Source organism: Oxyura jamaicensis, chromosome 6 (assembly GCF_011077185.1).
Source record: "Oxyura jamaicensis isolate SHBP4307 breed ruddy duck chromosome 6, BPBGC_Ojam_1.0, whole genome shotgun sequence".
NCBI classification, from domain to species: domain Eukaryota; kingdom Metazoa; phylum Chordata; class Aves; order Anseriformes; family Anatidae; genus Oxyura; species Oxyura jamaicensis.
Window position 1 is genome coordinate 18,245,271 of NC_048898.1, and position 22,890 is coordinate 18,268,160.

A 22,890-nucleotide genomic window follows, 5' to 3' on the forward strand; every position below is an offset into this window, starting at 1 on the left:
TAAGAAGTTTGAGTTCAGAAATGTCAGCCAAGTCTAAGGCTGTGGATTTCAGCCATTTGTATGGCTGCTCCAAGTTCAGCTTTTAGTGTACATTGTTGGATATAGGCAGTATATTGTTGTATACTTCTTAGTGTGCTAGGGCCCAGGAATCGAGGGAGAATGGAGCCTATTGTTTAGGCTCGGAACAAGACTGAAGTACTATGTACTTTCTTTGTGGTAGTGATTACAGTCTACTTCGATAAGAAGGAGTAAGAGAAGGCTGATCACTCCTTCCCTAACTGTGTGTACAGTACAAATTCCCCAAACCTGGGGCAACATAAGAGCTTGGGCAAGATATGAGTGGGTTCTCTCTCCTTGCGTTCTTTTATGATCCTGCTCATTGCATGTTCATGGGAGATTGCCATTTTCAATTCTTCCTAATTTAATCTTTTTAAATTATTTGGTTATCGTATGATCAGCCCAACACAGTGCAAAAATGTGAATAAATATGTTTGTTCAGTATGTTTGAATCTTCAGTGATAATAGGGATTTGATTTGAATTATGACTGAATGTGGGGACCTGGTTTTAGTTGAACTAAGCATCCTTCTTTATCAGTCACAGATTTTACTTCTGTTGCCTATTTTTTGCTGATCTGCACATACTGATAATGCTATTTCCCAAAGTAGAACAGATTGGGTGAAAGTATAAATTGCAGCTTCTTTTGCTGTCATCTGGCTGCCACTAAAACTGCCATCTCTTTCATACTCATATAGGAGAGCTGACGTTAAATGGAGCAGAGAGGGAGATGGATGAGAAAGGATCAGATTGTAACCAGCTAACGTTCTTCCCTGCTCTACATGAAAGTTTCCATTCAGAAGACTTCTTGGAGCTATGTGTGGAGAGACAAATTATACTGCAGGAGTTTGCAGAGAGTGAAAAGGTAGCAAAGATGAGCTAGAAAATTTTCTCAGGGGAGATGGCTTTTAGAGAGTGAACTGGACGTGGAGGCCTACCTGTTCCTCTCAGCTTTTGGTTCAGGTGGATTCAGTCTACAGTAGATACCAATATGTGTTTCTTAAGAGCACTCGCAGTTCTCCAGCTTCTGTGCAAACTCCTGTATAGGCTTACTTTTGAAGAGCATTTAACACTAACTCTTTGAAGTAACAGCAAAAAATTTGGGCATGTGACCAAGGTATTCTGGTACATGTGAGATGATATTGTCTCAATTTGCGTGAGACGTGGCAAATTATACAAACCTGAGTTTTGAACTTCCCTACCTTTACCCATGCCCAGATCAGTGTTGTGCTAGATTTGTAAATATGCTAGTTCAGTGATTAAAATCTCTTCCTGATGAATACCAGTAAATATTTTTTTGTCCCTTCACATGCCCTTTTTTTTTCTCCACCTCCCCTTGAATGCTGGGCAGATTCTTCCCCCTGAGGCCATAGAGACCTTCGCTGCTTCCTATTTGTCTGATGCTTCTGTTGTCTTATCTAGTCAAAACTGTGCTGTTGCTTCTTGGATGTTGTGCTGGACTGGTTACCCTTCTCCCATATTTCTTCCCAGTGTTTTCTGTGTCTAAGAAAGAGGCAGGGTCAGGAATGCTGTGAGGACAGTAACAGAGGTCTGTCTGTTAGCAGGACAGTAACTTCACTCTGGTGTTCTCAATTTAATCCCTTTGTTCAAAAGCTGGCAACCTGCCCTTCACTTTCTACATACTCCCTGCAATGGTGTCTTTGGGTCAAATCCTTCATGTTGAATATGCTTTGCATGCATCCATTTCCCCCAGGATTGTGAGATTTTTGTCACGAAGAGTAGACCTGGCCTCATTCTCTGATCTTCTACACTGCATTTTATTTGAAGTTGCATTGTTCCCCCTGTTGGCCCAGGAGTTAGCATCCTATAGAGGAACTCAAGGGTTAGACTCAAGCATTTAGACTCTGCTGTTACAGTGCTTGTGTGATGGTTGTACTTAGGTATAGAAATAGTTATTTTATTTTTGTCTCAATATCTTAGCTGAATTTATTTCCCTGGCATTTTGCCAAGGGTCACATTTGTGTTCTCCAACGTGATGGCTTCCTTAAGCTATTAAAGCTGTTGGTACATTGTCTATACAACATACTTCATTCCCCCACTCCTCCTCCTCTTCCCTGCCCCCACATACCTCTCCACAGCAGAAGAGTCAGGCATGAATATGTGAGGCATGTTTTCTGTGTGCTGATCTCATTTTCAGCCTTAGGCTGTCTGTCTCTTCTCCATGTAACTCCATAGGAAGCCGTCAGAAACGCCAGGCATGCTTTTTCCAGCAGCAGTCACTGTGCTGCCGAGCTGACAGAAGTATTAAAAAAAGCAATAGGGGGTGACATTAGCTGTCCTGTGCTCACTTAGCGCGCTGCAGTCCTGCCTTGTAAATGGCTGCCTTGTGAGCTGTTTGCACTTTAACCAGGCAACTGGAACTATCTTACCTACTGCACTGCACAGAGAAGTCATTGCGATGCCTTGGCAGCTACTAGATTGATTTCTGGAACACGGGGATAGCTCTAGTCTGGAAAGTGGTCCTTGTTTCATATTGTCACCCTCTGCTATTTTTTTCTTGTATTGCCATTAAACAGGCACCTTTGTACATATTCAGATGTGCAACGGCTTTTTGCAGATGTAGCAGATCAAATGCTGTTGACATTGTTGGCTCAGAGTCTGTTTTCAGCAAGTTAAATCAGGATAATATTGGCGCGGGTGGGGTATTGTCATGGTAATATAATCTAGTCTTTTGGTTTATCTTGTTTGTAAAATAGACTAAAAACATTTCTAGGCATTCCTGTGAAATCATCTAAGTATGCATTTTAAGTGTGGTAGGCTAAGGAAGGAAGTTTCCGAGCATTGTGAAGGTTCGTCACTGAGTGGAAACAAATCACAAGTGGGAGCAATCATGCTCTGTGTTTGAACAGAACCCAAACCATGACAAGTTCAGCCTTTAGAGATGTTCTCTCTTTTTTTTTTCCTTTTTTTTTTTTTTTTTTTCTAATGCATTAAACTAACCATAGAGGAACATATTTCCCAGATTTCAAAGTCAAACATTCTGAATTTAGGAACTTACAGAGATCAAGAAATTAATACTTGATTTGTGCAACTGTAGCCTTTAATGACATAATCATTTGCTAGTTTCATCTCTTCTGCGCTACCAGTGCATAGGATGGGAAGGTATGTATGTACAAATCCATACCTTCAGAGCAGCATTTAGTTATACTGATCATGTTTTTTCTCCTCCATCCAGGGTTCTTGTAATACTTGACTTCATCATTCTGCAGCTAGTAGAGATGCTATAGGCCCCAGTCATCTTCCTTACACAGTGGTAACTTATCATTAGAATTGCCAGATGTATGAAGCTGGCTGTGTGCTGTTCCTTTCCCATTTCTTTATGTACTCTGCACCGTTTTCCCCTAGACCTCATCAAGTTTCAGTGATCTAGATCCAAAAGGCAAAAGCCTTATATGTGGCACTGGTGAAAAGCAAGATGCAGAGGGTGTTGTGTTTGTGGTGGTACAAAAAGAAGGAAGTGGCTGGTAAAAGGAATTGTACGTGCCCACAGCTTGCCCCCTTGATGAGTCTGGGCACAAGGAATGGAGTTTGAGGGCAGATTTTTGGCAGGCTATAGGAGAATGGTGGGTGGGTAGCTCAGTCATTTTGTTGCTTTGCCTCCTGCTTTACAGATAGCCCCAGCCTGGACCACTTGTGGAAACAGGCAAAAGGACTGCTCTTGGTGGGCTCAGGCGAACTGTAGCAAAGCAGTGCGTATACAGCCTAAGACTGTATTTTGCTTGGCTTCAGTATTTTGAGACCGTGTATGCTGTAGGCATGGACAGAGAGGTGATGTGCATTGTGGGTGACGTTATGCACAATTCTGCAGCTGTGCATGCAAGAGAAAAACTGCAAAACTGTGCAAGACAAATGTGAATAGGAACCTGTTCTGATCTAATCTATCAGCTTGCCTACCAAAAGCCAGGGCCAGCCCTTTAAATAACTCTGGTTTACCAGCAGAGACAAGAAGATTGGATTCGTGTATCTGCAACCTGAGCCCACAACTGTGAGATTGCCTCCCTGATCTTTACAAGCCTGAAGCAGTCCTGCCAGGTTGTTAATGTGCAGTTAACATGTAATAGATGAAGAAAGTGTAGAAGGCTTGGGAAATGAATTTCGCATAGAAACTCTGAATTTTGGAGAAAAATAAAGCTCTGTTTGCCAGCAAGTCATTTGAGACAGTAAGAAATCTAAGCAGCTGGGGTAATGAATCTGAAGTTAACAAGAGGACATGGCCTAGCAGAAATCTGGGCACAATGCCTTTCCTTAAAAGAGGGGCTGGGAGAGAGCACAGGAGATGCCAAGGACAATAATAGAAGTGGCTAGCATAAATCAGTTAAAGAAGGAGAGGGATCCATTGGCTGGGAGAAAGGAACTGCTTAAAGAACAAGTTCAGTTGAAGGAGGGAGCAGCTGTGAGGTTCAGCATCTGGGACAGGCAGAAGCATGCAGCAGTGCTGCATCCACTTAGTGGAGCCAGTGGTTTTAGGGGCATTGCACAAGCTTCACAGCTATGTAAGGCACCAAGACAGTTTGTTACAGTTCATCCTACGTTAAGGATGCAGCAGTAGAGAACTTCACATGTGCTGCTTTGCAGCATAAACAGGCACTAGCTGTTGGGATTGGAGCAGGAAAATGGGAAGCCAGGTCTTGGTACAAGTCATTTGCCCTTTCTATGCCTCAGTTTGTCCTCTTTCCTCCCTGCTGCATGAACAGAGGCTGTAATGGCTGCCCCACTGCAGGAACCAGTTCCGAGCATTAATAAAGGTTTTCAATGTGAAACTCTTCCTGTGTTCAGACAGGACTGCCTGAAGAAGGACAAGGCTTTACAGGTGATTACTCTTCTGTCTTGTCCTGTCTGGGTTTCTACTGCTGGAAGCCCCTTCGCAGCCCATGCTCCTGCATCCCCACCCAGCTCAGTCAACAACTGTGCTACTAGGTGCAAAGGGTAGGGTCTGACTCATGCTGTGTCACAAAAAAAACAAAGCATCTTCAGCCAGTTCTTTGCTTTTCTGGATGTGTTCCTTTACCATGACATTTTGTACTCCTTGGGTATGTACTTGCGTCCTTCATATTGGCTTCTGTGTTTTTTTTTGGTGTTTTCTTTGAAAAATGTCTTTCGGTTGTGAGGCTGTAGCTGCTCCCTGGATCCCTGCAGAGCTCCTGACAGACACCAGGGCCCTGACTGCCACGTCAGGTTAGCACAGCTGATGATCCCTTAACAGTCGCTTTCTGTAGAGTGGTGTAGCAGGGTATGGTGTAGGCAAGCTCTGCTGTGGTTATTCCTGAGAGTCATGGGGAAGGGCATGAACTTGAGTGAACTGACCTAAGGGAAAATTAAAGGGCTCATATTAGTTTTTGGCAGCATTTTCTGTTTGAGTGGAGCCTGGGGTGAGACAGAGACATCTGAGTGTGCAAGAGGTATGAGCACAATCCTATTAGAGCTGGCTTCCAGATGCTATCATCAGCTAAGGGATGCCAGCCTCTCAGGCTGGCGATGGGCTGGGACAGATGGTAGCTTTCAGCACAGAAAGCAAGGACAAAGAGAAACCCCAGTGCCCATGACCATGTACAGACAGAAACCTTCTTCCACCCCTTTTCTCCTGAATATCTGATATTCTTTTCCTGCAGCATTTGGGAAGTTGATAAAACCTGATAAGTGCACACTGAAGGAAAATCTCCTGTGCAGAGGGTTTTTACTCCAGCAGATTATGGGAGAGAGAGAGGAAGGGTGGATAGGGGCTACCTGCAAAAAAGTGTATATGTTGTGGGTCTTCCAGAGCCAAATTTTCACCACAAGGCTTGTTGCTATCTTTCTGGCATTAGAGTAGTTTCACTCAAACCCAAGCAGAAGGAATTTGAGCCAATGTTTTTAACAGTTCAGATGGGATCAAACTTGAGCCCGGAGCCCGTACCACGGAAGACTAGGTCAAGTGGATTTAGTTTCCTTTGGTCATTGAGCAGCTGGGGAGAATGAAGCAACCTGTCACTTATTCTTAAATTGTGATTAATGAGGTGCGTGTGTGACAGTTTCGAAGTAAGATGAGTCTTCAACAACAAGCAAACTAACAAACATTGCAGGAAAGGTCTTGTGAGTGGCATTAAAAGATGGACCTATATGCCTGTCACCATGAAAGCATGCATCTGTTTTCCTAACAAAAATTGTGAAATCAACGTATTCTGTTTCATATATTCCTAGTCATTTTAAACTCTGTGGCACTGACCCTACTTTACTGACAGATCCGTTGTAGCTAATACACCCTGATACACAACAGAAAGGACAGAAATAGTATAAAACCACAGGTTTCATCTCTGAGCAAATAATTAGAGATGGCTGTAAGTATTTATAGGGGAATACAAGATGTGGCAATAAAAAGGAAGATGGGGCTTCAGAATGTCCTAAGCCACTGGTTGCTGAGAAGATACATAAAGATCAAGAAAGATGCCACACCTAGCATGTTTCTTATACTCTTTCCTTAAGCTTCTGCTATTAATAATCAGGATAGTTATTCAGAGTGATCTCGGAACTGACTCAAGAGTAGCTGTTTGTTTGTCTTCATGCTGTAAAAGTGTGCTCAGTAGGGTGTGTGACATGGGTAAGCATGTTCCATGGACATGTTTTTGTGACTTCAATTTCCTTGCATTGTATTTTTCCCTGGAAGGGCAATACTGACACTGCCAGGGTCTCTAGGAATAGATCTAACCTCCTCTAGTGTTTTCGTAAACCTAGTAAAGACTCCTTGCATCTTCAGGAATGTAATTCCTTTGGAAATCTGGCTCCTGAACTCCAGAGCAGGTGTGGTTTTATTGCTGTTTGTTTAAATGCAACTGGATGCCTTTACAAACAGCTCTTCTGAAAAACAAGAGAAAGGGAGAGAAGACACGTGCGCACACACACAAAACAACATGCCTTTAGCTTTAATTCCTTTGTACATACGAATAAACAGAGCAATCAAGAGATGCAGAGCTTCAGGCAATATCTTAGAAGGTAATTATTCAATTATTTTATGTCACCTTTGCATCATTGATTAATGATTCTAGTAGCTGGTGAACTGGATTCTGTTCTGTTTTGACAGAAAATGAAAGTTTTTATTTAATCTGTGGTAATTTCAAGCTGCCTGGTATTTCAATGCAAGACTTATAGGTACAAGACTGTCCTGGTCGGGGTTCTCTAGTACACCTCTTTGTCAGATCTTTATTATTCACCTGGAAGAAAAATGAACCCTGCTGTCCAAATGAGAAGAACTGACTCAGCCCAAGGGCTCTACTATTTCTAACAGTGCAAATATATTTAATTCTGTTGGGGGTGTTAACACAAAATGAAGAAATGGATTTGGCACCAGTGACTGTTAGTGGTTTGACAGTGCAGAAGGCAGGAATGTACTTGGGCTTAGAGTTTAATAGGCCATAAAGGAGCTTAAAGGAGAAGTATATGCTCTTGCCCTCTCAAGGCCTGCTAATGTGTCCCAGTCCTGCCTTAGGTGGAGTACCATAGTGGTTATTTGTGCCAGACCATGTTAGTGATTGTGTGCAGGTCGCCTTTGCAGTCTATGTGTCTCCCAAACACACGCACGTGATCTCTATCTCTAGTTTCAATTTTTCACTCAGGCAATGTTGTCAATACAGCTCTGAGACTGTGGTTTTGTGGTGCTCCTGCTGCTTTGGAGACACTTTCTGAGGCTGACCTACAGACTTTCCTCCTTGCACATTGTGCAGTCTTTATCCAGGATAAAGTTCCAGGAATTATGTGTAGAGTTTGACCACTGTCACCTGCTGCAACTTATTTAGGCTGTCAGCTGCAGGTTTTCTAAGGTTTTCAACCTATCTCATGGCTCTGCCTGGGTCTTCCCTGCTAACCGTTCTTGACTTGTCTCTGCTGTTTTCCAGCAGCAGCTTTGCCTCCTGCCCTGTGCTGGCCAGCATTTGGTTTTATGCCATGCATACAGCCAAGGGCTCTCACTGGAGCGCTTTACCTGACTGCTCTATCTATATGGCTAAGAGTCAACCTGCTGTGCCTCATGTCTTACACTTGTATTCAGACTGGTATAATTTGTAAACAGGAGAGCTGGATTCACATTAGTGCTTTTAGCTTTATTGGCATGTTAGTCCTACTCCAAGCTGTACAATTTTGGGACTTCTGCAACTGCTTCCTGAGCTTTACCCTACACACTTCTCAGTTCCATATTTCTAGTTTGAATTGTCCCATATCCCTATTCCTGTAAGCTCTTTGCTATTTCCCATTCATATTCCAAATTAAGAGGGTTAAAGACACAAGTCATACTTGCCTTTGTTTTCCTTTTGCTCTTTTTCTTACCACCTTCCTGCTCCCTTTTCGGTCTGCCTTTTTCTCCCTGCTCATTCCCCTTTACCCACACTTACCTGCCTAGATCTACTTGAGAATCTCCTTTCTTAATACTACACTTCCATCTGTCCCTGCCTTCTGCTGTCTGACGGGAGTCCCATGATAGCCATATATGCAACTGAACAAAATAAATAAAATTTAAAAAGCAGCAGAGTTAGAGTGAAATTGGTCAAATGGCTCTTTGATGAGGATCAGAGTGCTGCATTTGCTGAGGCAGATTTCTTAGAAGTCTGGATTTCAACTTTGTGTCCATTTAGCTATTTTATTCAACTGCCTGATGTTTCATTATTCAGTTACCTTCCATTTGGGAAGAAGCAATCTTTCTGCTATTTAATTACTTCAGGAAGCCCTGTGGTTCACTAATGTGAGCAGAATTCCCCAGCACTCTCGGTGCAAGCGTACATGCCTCTAACCACATAATGGCCTGTGCACACGTGGGTAGAGAGTTCTGTGGTGGCATATCCCTGTGGAGACAGGCATTCCTGTGGGATCTGTGGGAGAGGTGACTGGAAATGCTAGATTCCTCTTAAAATTAATTTGGAGTGGAAAGAGGAAGAAAGTGAAGGGATTTTCATTAAAAATTGCCTACGGTAATCTTCCAAAGTTGTTGTTTTTACTCCAGAATGTAACCAGCATTCTGTTCCCATCCAAGTGATTTTAAAATGATGTCCCTCCATTTTGTTGGTGAAAAGAATTGCTTTTCAGTAAAAAAAAAAAAAAAAAAAAAAGTTGAAGCAAGATTTTATTTGAATTATTAATGAATTTATTTATTATTTATGTCAATTTTAAATATTGATCAAAATAGTAATCACCCTTTTGAATTCTTGCATCTTTCCACTTCATACAGTTTTCATTCTGTACTGAATTTTAAAACAGAAAACTACTAATAGTTTCACCAAGTTATGCTGGCATCCGACACTGAAAGCTTATATAGTTGTGCAGGTCTGTTTCAGCTCACCTGAGTTAGCCCGTTCTGGGATGGAAGCAAGGAAGACTGTAGGTTTGCTTCCAGATATAGAGAACAGTAGAACAAAGGCAGAAAGCCAAGCTGAAACGTCCAGATTCTAGAGAAGCAGACATGCTCTATATATTTTTATTATAGTGATATTGAGACTTCAGATGACTTTCTAGAATCACTGCTATTTCTGGGCCATTTTTGCATGTGCAAAAAATTAATACAGGACCCCAGTTCTGGTGAAGTTTGGTAGATATAAGATTATTGAGATTGTAAGAATAAACTGTGCTACTTCTCATGTTTGTCAATCCATTCTCTCAAAAACATTGCAATAGATTTCTGAACCAGCAAAATTCTTGTTATGTAAATACTTCTCAGATCTAATCCTTTTTTAGTATGTAAGGTAGCATTATAATTTTAAAGTTTGGGGAATTTTACAGTTTTGTAGTATTATGAAGGAATTTTCAAGGGTATTTCATCTGTGAGTAGGCTAATAGGATGGTGATTGGGTTCTGCATCCCTTCTTGGGAATGTAGAAGATGCCGGCTCAAAGTTCTTGTCCAAACCTGGCATAGCAGTGAGTTGGCCTTGACTGGTATCCTGTATAATATATGAAGGGACTTGCGTAACTCAGATCTGGAGAGAGAAATACCATGAGTATTAGATCCTTTCCTTGCTTATTGCTCCTTGGAGGATTTTTTCAAGTGTAGATTTCATTTGCAAAAGTATTTGCCTTTTCTCTCTATTGTAAATATACGTATATTTGTTATACGACACTGTTCTTATGCATGGTGCTGTGTAAGTCACTCTTTCCCCAGTGCTTCAACTCCCTGCCTTTGTAGAGTCACTGTTGCTGACAAGGCTTTGCAATGCTGGCTTCTGCAACATTTGTAAGCCCCTTATGTTCTATAGTGATGTTGCTAAATACAGCCCCAGATAGATGGGGAAGGGGCAGAGTTACTTGGGGGGAGAACGACATCAGACTTTCCCACTACTAGTGCCAGAGCTATGCGCTGTCAGTCACATGGTGATTTTGTGGCTACATCCCTATAGATTTGCCAATCAGGAGGGCAGCTGTTTTGGTACAAATACATCTCCTTCTACATCATTGGGTTTTACTCCCTGCTGTCCCTGTCTCTTGTGTTACCCACTCCTGGCTTTGTTATGCTTACTTCCATACTAGGTTACTTTCAAGTGCTCTGTGGCAGTTGTGCAGGGACATACAGCATTGGAAGGAGTGCTGCTCTTTGGCAAAGAGCACTTCTATATCTGCGAGTGCTTTGTATTATCCCCTCTAGAAGAGGTCTACTGTACACGACACTGCTTGTCCAGGTGAGTCATTCTTTCCTCCCAGAGATCTGCTTGGTTAACTACAGAATTGATACGTGCAGCCCTAGATTTCTCACAGACTTTAGGGGATTTCAAAAACAATATTAGCACAGCAACAAGTTTGCCATTGTTTCCATATTTGCAGAATTGTTTAACCAAATCCACTGTAGATGCTTGTCCATAGTCTTTGAAGGTGCATTAAGGACTTTCAACTCCAACAGATGGAGATGGTGAGCAGTCTAACACGTTTCTTTTTAAAAAAAAAAATCTTTTAAAGTGTTGTTAATGTTCCGTTCTGGCTGGCTCCCATCTTTTATTCATATGGAATAGTCATTACGAGAGCCTTTCACTTCATTGTCTAATAAGTTTTTGTTTGTTTCTCCAAGACAGAGGGAATCATAATTAATATTTGGCACACTGCTATCATCTTTGGCTCATGATTTATTGATACTGATCAATATTGAAAATGAGTCTGTTAGACTTAGCTCTTTGCTCATACTGTGTGTTCATGTGCAAAGCCCAGTGGGACAGTGAGTAACTCAGTGTTTTTATTCCATGACTGTCTGTCTGCTCTGCATCCGATTCTTACTAAGTCCAATACCAGTCAATCTGATCAGGTGACTTACATATTGATTGGACTGAATCTGATAAAATGACTTGGGCTGATTTTTTTATGGGACTTGCTGTGGGATAGATTGTAGATATCAGTTGCAGTACATGTACATACCTAAAGTAATAATTAATTAAATGCTTAATTATTAGTTCCAATTAATAGCTGTTTATAGCAGCAGTATGTCCACATGATGCTTGCCTTTGACCCACCGAACTCCTTCCATTGCTACTTTTTAGACTTCAGTGTGTGCAAAACATTGCTGTCTGCCTATTTGCATACATTAAAATAATTCCAAATCTACCCTCAGCCTCCACAAGTTCTTTTTGTTTTATTAAGTACTAGTACAGAATCTTCCTTCAGGATTTGCCTTTATCTTTGATTCATCTATACCCCAGTTGATCATGCTATCTCTTAGTATTTTTATTCTTCTTTAGAAACAGGACTTGCCATGTTCACCAAGGTTTTTCTGATCTTCTTTGTTTGAAATTCATTCTTCTTTTTTTTTTTTTCTTTTTTCACAGCATCAGTGATCCATTCATTTTCAACTTATGTCATAAAGATCATGCTGTGGGAGACCAGGTGTGTTCCCGTTACTTGTATCATGATATAAAAGAGATTCGTCTGATGCGCTTCCTTCTGCAGGTAGGAACTAACATGCTTGGTCATTTGAATGAAAGCTGCAGCAGCAGTAATGGCATGTGAATGAAAACTACTTACATAATTTTCACTAATTCTACTGAGATTTCCTTCAGGAAAAAAAAAAAAAAACAACAAAAAAAAAACACCCTCACTGAAGTGGCTGGCCCATTATCAGTTAGGCTGATAATGTTCTTTACAGTTCATCTCAATATTTTGAAAATAAGCTTTGAAGTCCTGTTTTGATTGAAGATCCTACTAAGTGTCTAATTTTTCAGTAATAGTTCCCATATGCCAGTGGATGTGGACATAAACGGGCTACAAGTATGTGTTACTTGCTTACCCTGAGCCTCTTGGAGTAACTTGTGCATGTGAGTCAGTATCTGAATCATAATGCAGCCTTTAGGTGTGTTACTCAGAAGTTACTCATTACCAATGGCTTGGTAAACTTTTAGCTTTGTCTGGTTTAGGTAAGCTTATGATGAGAATCATGGAAGAAGTGTAGCTAGAGCTCCTTGCAACACCAGAGCCTGTATTTTGCTTTAGAACATTTTGGTACAGTCTAAAGAGTAATTCACAGGTTTTGTTTGACAAAAATACAGTGTTTTGAAACAGCCATAAACAGCTACCTGTTCGCTTAATTAATTTTTGGAAGGTAATTCAACAGAAAATTAAGAAATCATTCAGAAAATTTGAAAGCTGAGAGAATGGTGCTGATGAATGTCTTAAGTCATGCAGTATGGCACTCATCCCTGTTTTATTTTATATTTGATTATGCATGCAAATGGACAATTTTAGTAGATCATATCTGATTCAGGGTATGCTATATCTCAGTGGTTAGGTCACTCTCCAAGCATGTACAGGAATGTTAAGTCTTGCTCTGAGTAACTGCATGAAGGTTATTTTCTTACATTACTGATGAGCAACTGGAGTAACAGAACTTTCATCTCTTCCTCCATTTTGTGAATAAATTCAAAGTTGCCAGTGTGATCTTGCTTTCTTCTCATGTATTTGTATGCATGGGCTTTTTAAAACATGGAATTGAAATATTTTGTGCGACTCAAAGTGAAAAAATGGAGATGAGTAAAAGTAGTCATTGAATGAGCCCTGGACAAAAAAAAAGGGGTGGTGGCAGGGGGAGGATATAGGTGGTTCTGTTTTTTTTTGTTTTGTTTTGTTTGTTTGTTTAGTTGTGTTTTGTGTGTGGTTTTACTATTATTTGTTTTTATTATTATTATTATTTGTTTCTGTTAATGACCTGAAAATTCAGGTATCTGTAGCACTCTTGAATTCTTGCACCAGGACCCAATGCAAAAAATTGCTCTAAAAAATAGTATGGAAAAAAGAAAGCTAATTTTTTGTGCTTTCCTTAGAGGACAGGTGGATCAGTTGTTTTTGGCAGCAGCTCTGTAATAGCCACACTTTGAGCAGGCTTGGTTTGCAAAACCAACCTTCAGACCCAATGCTTCAAGCTGTTTATTGTCATAGCAGCTCTCACATTGCCTTTCTGCTTTTTACTTAATTTATGAAACATGTATGGGCTGTTGCCATTTAGTTATCTACTCAGGTTTGTATTACACCTGCCACATTTGGACTGAAACTTACATCTGGGTTCCCACACGCTACACATCATTTGTAGTTATACTTGACTAACTTTGGTGGGGCAGAAAAGGGACTGATCACTGAGTAAATTAAAGGTTGATATGTAAATGCCCAACATAATGTGTGTGAGGACATGGTGGAAAAAGAAGCTGAAGGTTACAGTTTTGCTTATTTAAAGCTTTAGTAAGAAATGTCAAACTTCCCTTACTCCTCCATTTCTAAACTAAAATTGTTTGGTTACTTCCATCGAGATCACTATTCATTGAGGAAGTAGTACATGTGCAGTTTGGAAGGGGCTCTTATTTAGCATCTCTCCTTCATGTGATTGGCTTTCTCAACTATTTAGAAGTTAATGCTACTAGTGCCTTGTTAATCACACTGAGGTTTCAAGATAAAAATGCTTCAGAAGTGGCAGGAGGTGGTGGGTAATAAAACCAATATCTGGAGCTTGGTTTTGCTTCGCAGAAGCATTTGCACTCTCAGTCATCCCAGTATGACCACTTCTACAGTTGGAGAAATTGGGAATATTAGGCCTCTTTTGCTATGATTCACACTTAATACCAACTCAAGGCCTTTTTTTTTTTTTTAAAAAAAAAAAAACTATTAAAACTATTTTTTTAAACCTAGTTTTTAAAAACCTATTAACCTATTAACCTTTAAACCTATTTAAAAAAAAAAACAACAAAAAAAAAAACTATTTTTTGAAAAAAAAAAAAAAAAAAAGCCCTTAAGAATTGGGCAGGCCAGAGTGGCCTCCTTGCAGCACTAGGACTAGGCTCTGCAATTCTTCAAACTGTAAATGATTTACCTTTCCAGGAGATCGCCTTGGAAATATTCTTCAGAAATGGCTACTCCAGATTTCTTGTATTCCATGGCAACGACCGAAATAAGATATTTAAGAGGTAATCGCTACTTCATAATATCATATGAACACCCAGGTTACACTTTTTGTCTATTGCCCCTGTTTATCCCAGCTTCAGATGTCTGTCTTTGTGCTGCCCCAGGGGCTCTTTCTTCAGTTTCAGCTCTTGTTCTTTAATGGATTAGACATAAAGCTATGAAATTTTCCTTTTGCTGACCTGTGAATTCTTTGGAGCATTATATAGCCATTGATTTATCAAGGGGACTAATGCATTTGTAAAGCTCTTCTAGCACCCAACGGTGTGTTGTGGTGTATATCTCTGCATCCCAGGGAATTGCAGTCTCACTGAGATCAGGAAGCTGCCTCTGCCTCACTTTACGGTACTGTAGGAAAGAAGGCTTCTTCCTTTTTTCTTCCAACACACAAAGTACCATTAGATGCTTTAGGAATAAACTGATTTTGTATCAGTATTTTGTAGTCTGACTCTGATTTTGTATCGTTAGTGATGTGTTAAATTTTAACAATAGATTTTTTTGTATAGGAAAGACTTTTTTTTCCTTACATGCCTTTTTTTTTTTTTTTTATTGATGGAATTTGTGTGTAAGAATACAAAGTGATTTACACTTCTTCTTGCTTTTTTTTCCCCTCACTGCAGTTTGGGCAATTACATTACATTCACTTTCACTGTTCTTTATGCAGGAAAAATACCTCAATATGTAGTATTTCCTTTGGTAAATTCTGCAGCCTGGACTGAGGACTGTTACTGTTAATTTCTAAGATTTCTAGAATTTCCTTGTGCTCCTGAAATCACTGAACATTTTCTAATGGAGTATTGCTTAAAAAGCCAATGCAGATTTATCCACTTTTCCTTTCTAAATTGGCTGCATAGTGTGGCTACTTAGAATTACTAGATCCTGCTCCAGAGCCAACTGCTTTGTTCAGTGCCTATCTTTGCTGTCTTGTAGCTCTGAGATGCATCTCTTGAGGTTGTCTTGCTGAGGCAGTTGAGGATAATGTTTTCATCCTCAGCTGACTGTCTTGCCCCTTGGCTGCAGGTACCAAACCTATGTATCTCAGGGGTTTTATGTCTGATATAATAAACCCCCAGTGATGGTAAAGAGGAATGACTGACACATGAGTTGGTATTCCTTTCTGCCTTTTTTGCCAAGAGGCTGGTAAATGTCTGAGAGGGTTCTCTTTCTCTGGGTTTAATTAATACCATCTTAAGCCACCTGATCATAAGGTATAGCCCTGTATTTCAATTCAAGGCCCTTATCTGGGAAAAAAACTTTTTATCCAGCCTATAGGCACTTTCTTAATGTTACATGTATGCTTTTGGTGTATTGTCTCACAGCTTGGTTCTGGGTAGGTGAAATACTGTGACATCCTTCAGGAGGAAAGTTGCTGTTAGAATATGATGTTATTTCATAGATTATATGCATATATAATTTTATATACATATGTAATGTATAAAGATAACTGTTTAAATGATTGTAATGTTATCTTTCATATCTCTGTAGATTTTGCTCTTTCCAACCTGCTTTGAAGTCAAAGGGGGTAACAGAAGACTCCCTGAATATAAGGTAAAATACAGGGAACATTGGATAACAGTAGATAATAAATGCAACTGTGTGAATAAGTCGTACCTTAAAAAAATGCATCTAGAAACTTACCTGTTTGTTCCCCCTAATTTAAAAGATTTAAATGTGTCCCCAGAATTCGGAAAAGCATTCCAGTGTACAGCATCCACAGTATGAAGGCAAGAGGAATGTGCTAAGTGGTTGACTGTGCATATTTAATAATTATTACCTCCTTAATATGACTTTATTGGTAAAGTCTACGCAGATGGTTACTGTGGGAAAGATAGTCAGTATGGTGAGGTTAGAGAGGTAATTCATAATGTTTCTACATAATGGCCTCTTTATTGCATGTTTAGAGCAGACAGTGACTGATGTACACGCGGACGTTTTGGCATGTTATAGTAATTGTGCAGTGGAGATTCCAACTTGATGTCCCTCTGTTTTACCACTGCAGGAAAAGAAAGCTTTCTTCCAGTGGGAGGTGACAGAGCATGTTCTGTGCTGACCTTGAGTTACTTAGAGAGACTATTCAGATCTGCTTCTAAAACTGAGTATCTTTAAATGAAGAGAACTGCAGAAAAAGGGAGGAGGACAGCTTTTTTATTAGTTTTCGCTGGATTGTATGAGATGTGCCATGTGGAGTGCTTGATAGATTTCAGGGATCTTCATCTTTTAATCTCCATTGCTCTTGGTTATTCTTCGCGGTGGAATTGGGCGTAAGGAGTAAAGGGAAGCTGAGCTTCTTTGAGGGGCTGGGCATTTTGTTCTTTAACTCGTTAATCTTGTCCTTCTCATCCTGACATGTCTTCAGACAGGAACAGCACAGGTCTTTCTCTTGTACTAAGTAAAGCGTTTCTATGCGTTTGATGGGATCAACACACTCTTCTTTTTCTATTGAATCAGGGAAAGGGTTTCTTTCTGTATTCAGTTTCTTGAGCTTGGGGAGCTTTTTCACACTGTTTGGGATGGTGGTCAATAAGTTGTCAAAGAGACCTAATTCCTTAAGTTCCTGCAGGGCCCCAAGGCTGGTGGGGATGCATTCAAGACAATTCAAGCCAAGGTTGAGAAAGCGCAGGTTCTTGAGAAGGTTCAACTCCTCTGGCAGACTTTGAGTTGTCAGCTTGTTATTGCAAATATTCAGGTAGAAAAGGTTCTGCAGTGTACCTATTGTCTTGGGCAGCTCTTCGAGCTGATTACTGTGCAGGTCCAGCCAGCGCAGTTTCTGGAACTTCTCAATGCTGTTTGGGATCTTTTTTAGCATGTTTCTGCTCAAATCAAGTTCATCCACATCAGCCAGTTTCAGAATGCACTTGGGAAAGGTGGTGATACCCATCTTGCTTAAGTCAAGACGGAGCCCTCCATCATAAGAGATTCTGATGGAATTTTTGGCAATTTTCAAGGTAATTTTTTTCCCTTTTGGTCCTTTTGCTTTCCCCTTGGCCATATCTCTTCAGAGAGAGAAACACACCAGAATCTGGATGAAGTGTAGGAATCCCAGAAAAGCCTTTGAAAGCAGTGGCTGTTACTTCCTAATTAAAAACAAAATAATGACTTAGTCATGAATTAACATGTGACCACAAGACTCTTCAGAAGTTTGTTGTTTTTTTTTTTAAGGGTCAGGACTTTTCAGCCCTGGAGCTGCAGCTCTGAAAGGTTTTCCAGAAAGAAGTATTTTGAGTAGGTAAAATTCTAGTTATTATTGCATCATAACATTTGCATTGCATTATACAGCAATATAAGTTTTACAGGATGATATTAGAAATATTATAAGTGGGAGAAACTTGCTGTCTTTCATCCTTAGGTACAGGTTTGAGCCCAGCATGGAATGAAACTGATGTGTTGTTATCCATTCACTGTTTGAGGACCTGGGTGAAATGTATGGGTCTCAATTCAATCCTTGAGGACTGCATTAAAAGAAGCCATCCAAAATTGTACTTATTCTGCCAGATCAATGGGTTGCCTTCTTTTCAGGCAGGCAGTGTTTTTTGGTTTTGTTTTGTTTTTTCTCTGCAACTGGGACCTCAGAAACCTAGTGGGCTCCCAGGTTTCCTAGGGCTGCTTGCAGTTCACACATTTTCTGCATGGCAAACTGAACAGGGAGGGGTCAGTGTCTGTGCTGCTTTATGATATGTAAAACTAGACCTTAGTCAGCGTCTCTGTGCTCTCAAGGACAAACTGGATATTCTAATCTTGTCTTTCCACACATGAAGTGGGATAGATGGACTCCTGTGGTGAAGATGCCCTGCCCTCAAAAATATGTCATTTTTTTGGTTAGAATTCTGGTTATTACTGATGCTAAGCACATGCTATGTGCTTTGAATTGAGGCCTGCTAGAGTAGTAGTCCACTGTAGTCTTATGGTTGGTGACCTGTCTGTATAATTGAAAGTCATCAAATACAGCCAATAGTTAGAGCTAGTGACAAAAGATCCCCTAGAAATTGATTACAATGTCCCTATCAGCCAGAGAGCTGAGAGGAGCATGGGTTAAACTGGCTAATCACAGGGATGGTCTGGGTGCTCTGACATTTGGTTGTGAAGAGACAAATCACAGCTTTGATGAACGATTGCAACAAAATATGGATTTGTCTACAATACATTTCCATATTAGAAAGACTTCATTACAAACCCTTCAGGCTTTTTGGCTACTCATTAATCATGTGCAAATACATGATGGGGAAGCTGAGGCTACAACTATGGCATTCAGCTCTTTTCAATCACATGCCATAGCCAAAAATAATGCAAAAACAAGGGATATCTCTGCCAGTTACTATCTGTCCTCCTGGGAGATCTGTAATGAGGCAAGTGCTTCTAGAAGCAGCATAGTGGAGTCAGTCTTGCCCTGAGGGTATGTTCCAAAATTGAATCTTTCTGTTATTTATTTATAAAAAGACTTAAACGCAGTTAAATCTTTCACACCCACGTTTCTGGCTCTCACCAGTAGTTATGGGGTTATATTACTGTTTTATCTCAAGGCCTCTCACCTTCTGCAATGTTTAATCTTACAGTGCTCCAAGGGCAGTATCTATGCTATTCCTTCCGTAGTGTAGACTGGGAACTGAAGCACAGAATTACTCTACTATGGAAAATTATGCACTTCTCCATCTTTGTGGATGTTAGCTTAAATAATTTGACCAGGATTGTGCAGGAAGTTCTGGAGACCAAAACAGTATGTTGTTTTAATCACAGTTCTCATATTTTAAGGAGTTGATAGAAAAAGATCTTCAGGTCAACTGCCTTACACTTTGGCATGAAATACATAATTTTTTTCTAAATTCAAAATGATAATCTTTTAAAATGCTTTTGAAAACATCTTTAAAACTCTCAGAAAGCATTTTGTTCAGTTTCTAGTGCTTGTTTTTTCTGTAACTTTTCATTGAAAATCCAGGGGAAGGGGATGGGAGGATTGCTCTCCTTGATCCCAAACAGTTTAATTTAAATAGATAAATAAAATCAGCGTTTTGCGCAGCTCTCTTAATGCTGGTTCCCAGTCCTGGTATTACTCTGTGCTGTGCGTACCTGTGAACACTAGAGGGAGCCTGGTGCAGAAGGTTGAATGCTGAAGGTAAGAGGCTGGTAAGCAGCAATACAATTTAACCTCTTGGGTACTTCTCTATCAATGACCCTTTGCTGACCTGGTATAAAATTTGAACCTAGGCCCTTCAGACTTTTAGAAGTCCAGACAGATTATTAATTTTCCTGAAGACAGATCACTTAGTATGATGCATGGTGTAATGCCCCAGACTTTAAAATGATTTAACTACTTGGGTCATGTCTCTTTTAGTTGGATTTTTAAAAATCCTACCTTGGACCTCTAAGATGTACTGATCAGGAAAACATGTGTCCCTTCAGTGTGCTGACACTTTTCAAGGGCTATTTCCTTTGGGTTAAAAGTAGTATTCAGGTTTCAAATGTATTTAAAAAAAAAAAAAAAAAAAAAGTTATTTTCATTCCTGGAGACAGGGATTAGCATTAGAGTTCTGCAGGAACACCGCACAGCACCAGACAGCTTGAAGGATATGAATAGCTCTCTTGTCTCTGCATGCTTGTAAACTAATTATCAGTGTTTCGCAGGGCTGTAGCTGCAGATAATGGAGCTTACTTAGCCGTGTCTCATTTTCTTTAGCTCCGCATAAGAAGGCTCCAGTTCTGTAGCCACTGGTATTAAAAATTCAGGAATCACAGGAGCCCTCCTTGCTGTAAATTTTAATTATGCCTGTTCGATCTTATGCTCACAGCGCATCTCCGGTGCTAGCAGAGGGAAAGGTACGTGTGCCCCACTGCCTAAGAAATGGTGGTTCCAAGAGGAAACTCTACTTGTAGTTTTCTCTAGACTTTGGCACTCTGAGCTGCTGGCAGGTCTTTGCCCAAGGATGAGGGTGCTGCATTCATTTCTAGGTTGATAAAGTCTTGGTAGAGAAGACCTTGACTGGGAAACTCTTTCCTTGTATATCCATACCTGGGAAAGTCTTTGGTCTGGATTAGACTTTTAAAAGCCTAGAGCTTTAGGAATGTTTTGCAGGTCCAGAGCTTTGAGGTTGACCTAATAGAGAAATTGTGAGAAAATCCACATCTATTGTATCACACTGCCTGTGGTGCTTTGTGTTGCTGGGAACAGACCTTGAGTGTCAGGACAAAGACTAGGCAAGGAAGGCTTGCACAGGGCCCTACCATGACTCATTGTAGCTTAGGCCTGCCCTAAGAAGGAGATCCAGTGCTGGAAGAATACAGATTTGGACCCTGGTGCATCATCTTCTGCCTGAACCTTTCCTTTCTCAGCCTAGTGCTGGCAGGAAGAGACAGGCCTTCTGTCCATGACACTGGGTATTTCAAGATCTCCTCTGTGGTTCTCCCTGTTCTTTTCCTCCCCTAGGTTGCTGCTTCCTACTTCACTGTGCCCAAAGCTGTACAGAACTATCCTGATCCCTTCTTAAACTAGCCTGTGAAGGAAGTTTTCTCCCTCTTCCTCTCTCTCTCCCTACTCTGGAAGTCTGCATGTTGCCAAGTGGGCTTGCCTGGTCCAGTGGCACCGCTCTGGGATCAGGAAGACAGCAAGGTGACATGTTCCAGCTCTATGGAGATACTTTCATGTACAACTTAAAACCGACATTCATAAAGTGAATTATTTTGCATGAAGCCAAGCGATTCCAACCAGGGGAGGATTTTATTTCCTTGCTTACAAGCCTGTTACCATTTCTTTGTTGTTGGATACGACCTATTGTGGAAGAGAGATTAATTCACTGACTATCTTAGATGTAGTCTCTTGCTAACAGGCTGTTTTAGACTAAATCCTACCATGAACAAATAGATACTGAGGTATTTCTTCCTTCAATTTTCTTACTTTTCTAGATGACTTCAGAGCCACTGTGCTATCACACAGTGCAAGGTCGCTTATAAAACCAATGCCCACCAAGGATAAACAAAAATATTATCATCTCAGCAATTTTGTCAGGCTGCCCCCCTGCACGAGGTCTTACCGGCTAGCAGCTAGGAGGACTTTAAAAGCCAAGGTACAGGTGTCACAAGCTGATAGTTTTTTTCAGTAGTGTGGGATGAGCCTTCATGGTCTGTTACCGTGCAGTTGTCCTCTGGTCTGCTCTTCCTTGAGTAATGAGTTAGTCTTTCAGCTTGTAAAATAGGAGAGCACAGGACAATTTCCTTTTCAGAGGCCTGTAAATACTGAATCGTACTTCCTTGAAGGAAAATGGCAGCCCTTCAAGAAACTGTTGTGTATGTGAGTGTTGAGGGGAAGAGAGTGGTAAAAAGGACTTCCCCAGCTACAGTGCCTCTATTCAGTTCTCTGTCCACAGCCTGTGAAACTTTTGTTCCTAAGCAACAGCAGTGCCAGGTCCTTGGAGATCATTAGCATAATGTTTGGTTCCAGCATGCAAGTTCAAGCTGGAGGGAAAAGAGCTGAACTGCATGTAGTGCCTGGAAATGTTAGATTTCAAATTATGCAGAAAGAAAAAGCATCTGGACCTGGTTCGAGGCTGTTTGTCACCTTTGTTGCCTTAGCTGTCCATTTTAGTAATTTGGCTATTTCATTTTACTTGGCTGTAGCACAGTGTGAAATGCCTGCATGTTTACGTTTGAACTCACAACGTTTGTGATACCATCCTTAGGACATGCCAGACCGGATAGATACAGACTAGGAGGAGGTTTGTTCGGCAGTGCAGCAGAGAAGCTATGAGCTGCAGTTTATGTTCATCTATCTGTGACCCTTCAAAAGTGCAGCTGTTGCAACAATTTCCTCTTGTGCCATGTGAATTTACTAGATTTTGTCTCTGTGGCTGCAGCTACCAAGCTCTTGCTTTTAGGAACTGGTTGCAATAATTTCAAAATATCTGTAGAAAAAGAATTATTGAAGAGAAATGGGCTTGTGTACCACCTATGGCCAAGAAGTACACAGAAATTATTTATTCAGTGTCCTACAGAAATGCCTATTGTTCTCAATTGTAGAGAAGAAATGGTGTAGTCCTACTGTAATATCTCTGTTCTTGTAGCACAGAGCAAGAATACTCAGAAGGGAAACTGGTACAATCAGATAAAGAGAACCCTGCACCTTTGATCAAAAGTAAACTAACCCAACACTTCTGAGATTTGAGAGACTGGATTGCTTCACAGGGAAAGACGGTGTTAGAATATAATAGTTTAGTTGGAAGGGACCTACAGAGATCCAACTGCCAGACCACTAAAGGGCTAACTAAAAGCTAATGATGTTATTAATGGCACTATCCAAATGCCTCTCAAACACTGACAGGCATGGGGCATCAACCACCTTGCCTGTTCCAGTGTTTGACAACCCTCACAGTAAAGAAATATTTCTTAATATCTAGTCCCCATTATCCTCTGATTACTTTGTTTAATAATAAGGCTTGGACCTAAAATGTAGCTTACCAT

The 22,890-nt window shown here is 40.6% G+C and overlaps 2 protein-coding genes across 5 annotated transcripts in view; one reads left to right on the forward strand and one right to left on the reverse strand.

Annotated features, from left to right (window-relative positions):
• Nucleotides 1–22,890, forward strand: part of WDFY4 (WDFY family member 4) — a 134,196-nt gene that overhangs the window by 78,931 nt on the left and 32,375 nt on the right. For 2 of the 3 annotated variants that reach the window (XM_035330291.1, XM_035330292.1), the window contains 5 exons: nt 754–920; nt 10,555–10,703; nt 11,835–11,955; nt 14,368–14,453; nt 15,934–15,996. In XM_035330291.1, coding sequence (XP_035186182.1) covers nt 754–920; nt 10,555–10,703; nt 11,835–11,955; nt 14,368–14,453; nt 15,934–15,996 — 586 coding nt within the window. Of the gene's footprint in view, nt 1–753; nt 921–10,554; nt 10,704–10,884; nt 10,931–11,834; nt 11,956–14,367; nt 14,454–15,933; nt 15,997–22,890 lie in introns of those variants that run through there. The other variant, XM_035330293.1, reaches the window with a different exon arrangement.
• LRRC18 (leucine rich repeat containing 18) lies at nt 16,081–21,964 on the reverse strand. Of its 2 annotated transcripts, none has more exons than XM_035330295.1 (2): nt 21,468–21,964; nt 16,081–17,522 (listed from the first exon to the last, which is right to left on the reverse strand). In XM_035330295.1, exon 2 carries the CDS (start codon nt 17,435–17,437, stop codon nt 16,649–16,651), a length of 789 nt encoding a protein of 262 aa, XP_035186186.1. In that variant the 5' UTR covers nt 17,438–17,522; nt 21,468–21,964; the 3' UTR covers nt 16,081–16,648. The 2 variants fall into 2 exon arrangements, with proteins under 2 accessions (XP_035186186.1, XP_035186187.1); XM_035330296.1 differs by lacking the exon at nt 21,468–21,964 and adding an exon at nt 19,796–19,818.

What these genes read in the sequence shown, in the direction of transcription:
- LRRC18 (XM_035330295.1), bottom strand. Translation starts at nt 17,437, where the DNA reads ATGGCCAAGGGGAAAGCAAAAGGACCAAAAGGGAAAAAAATTACCTTG.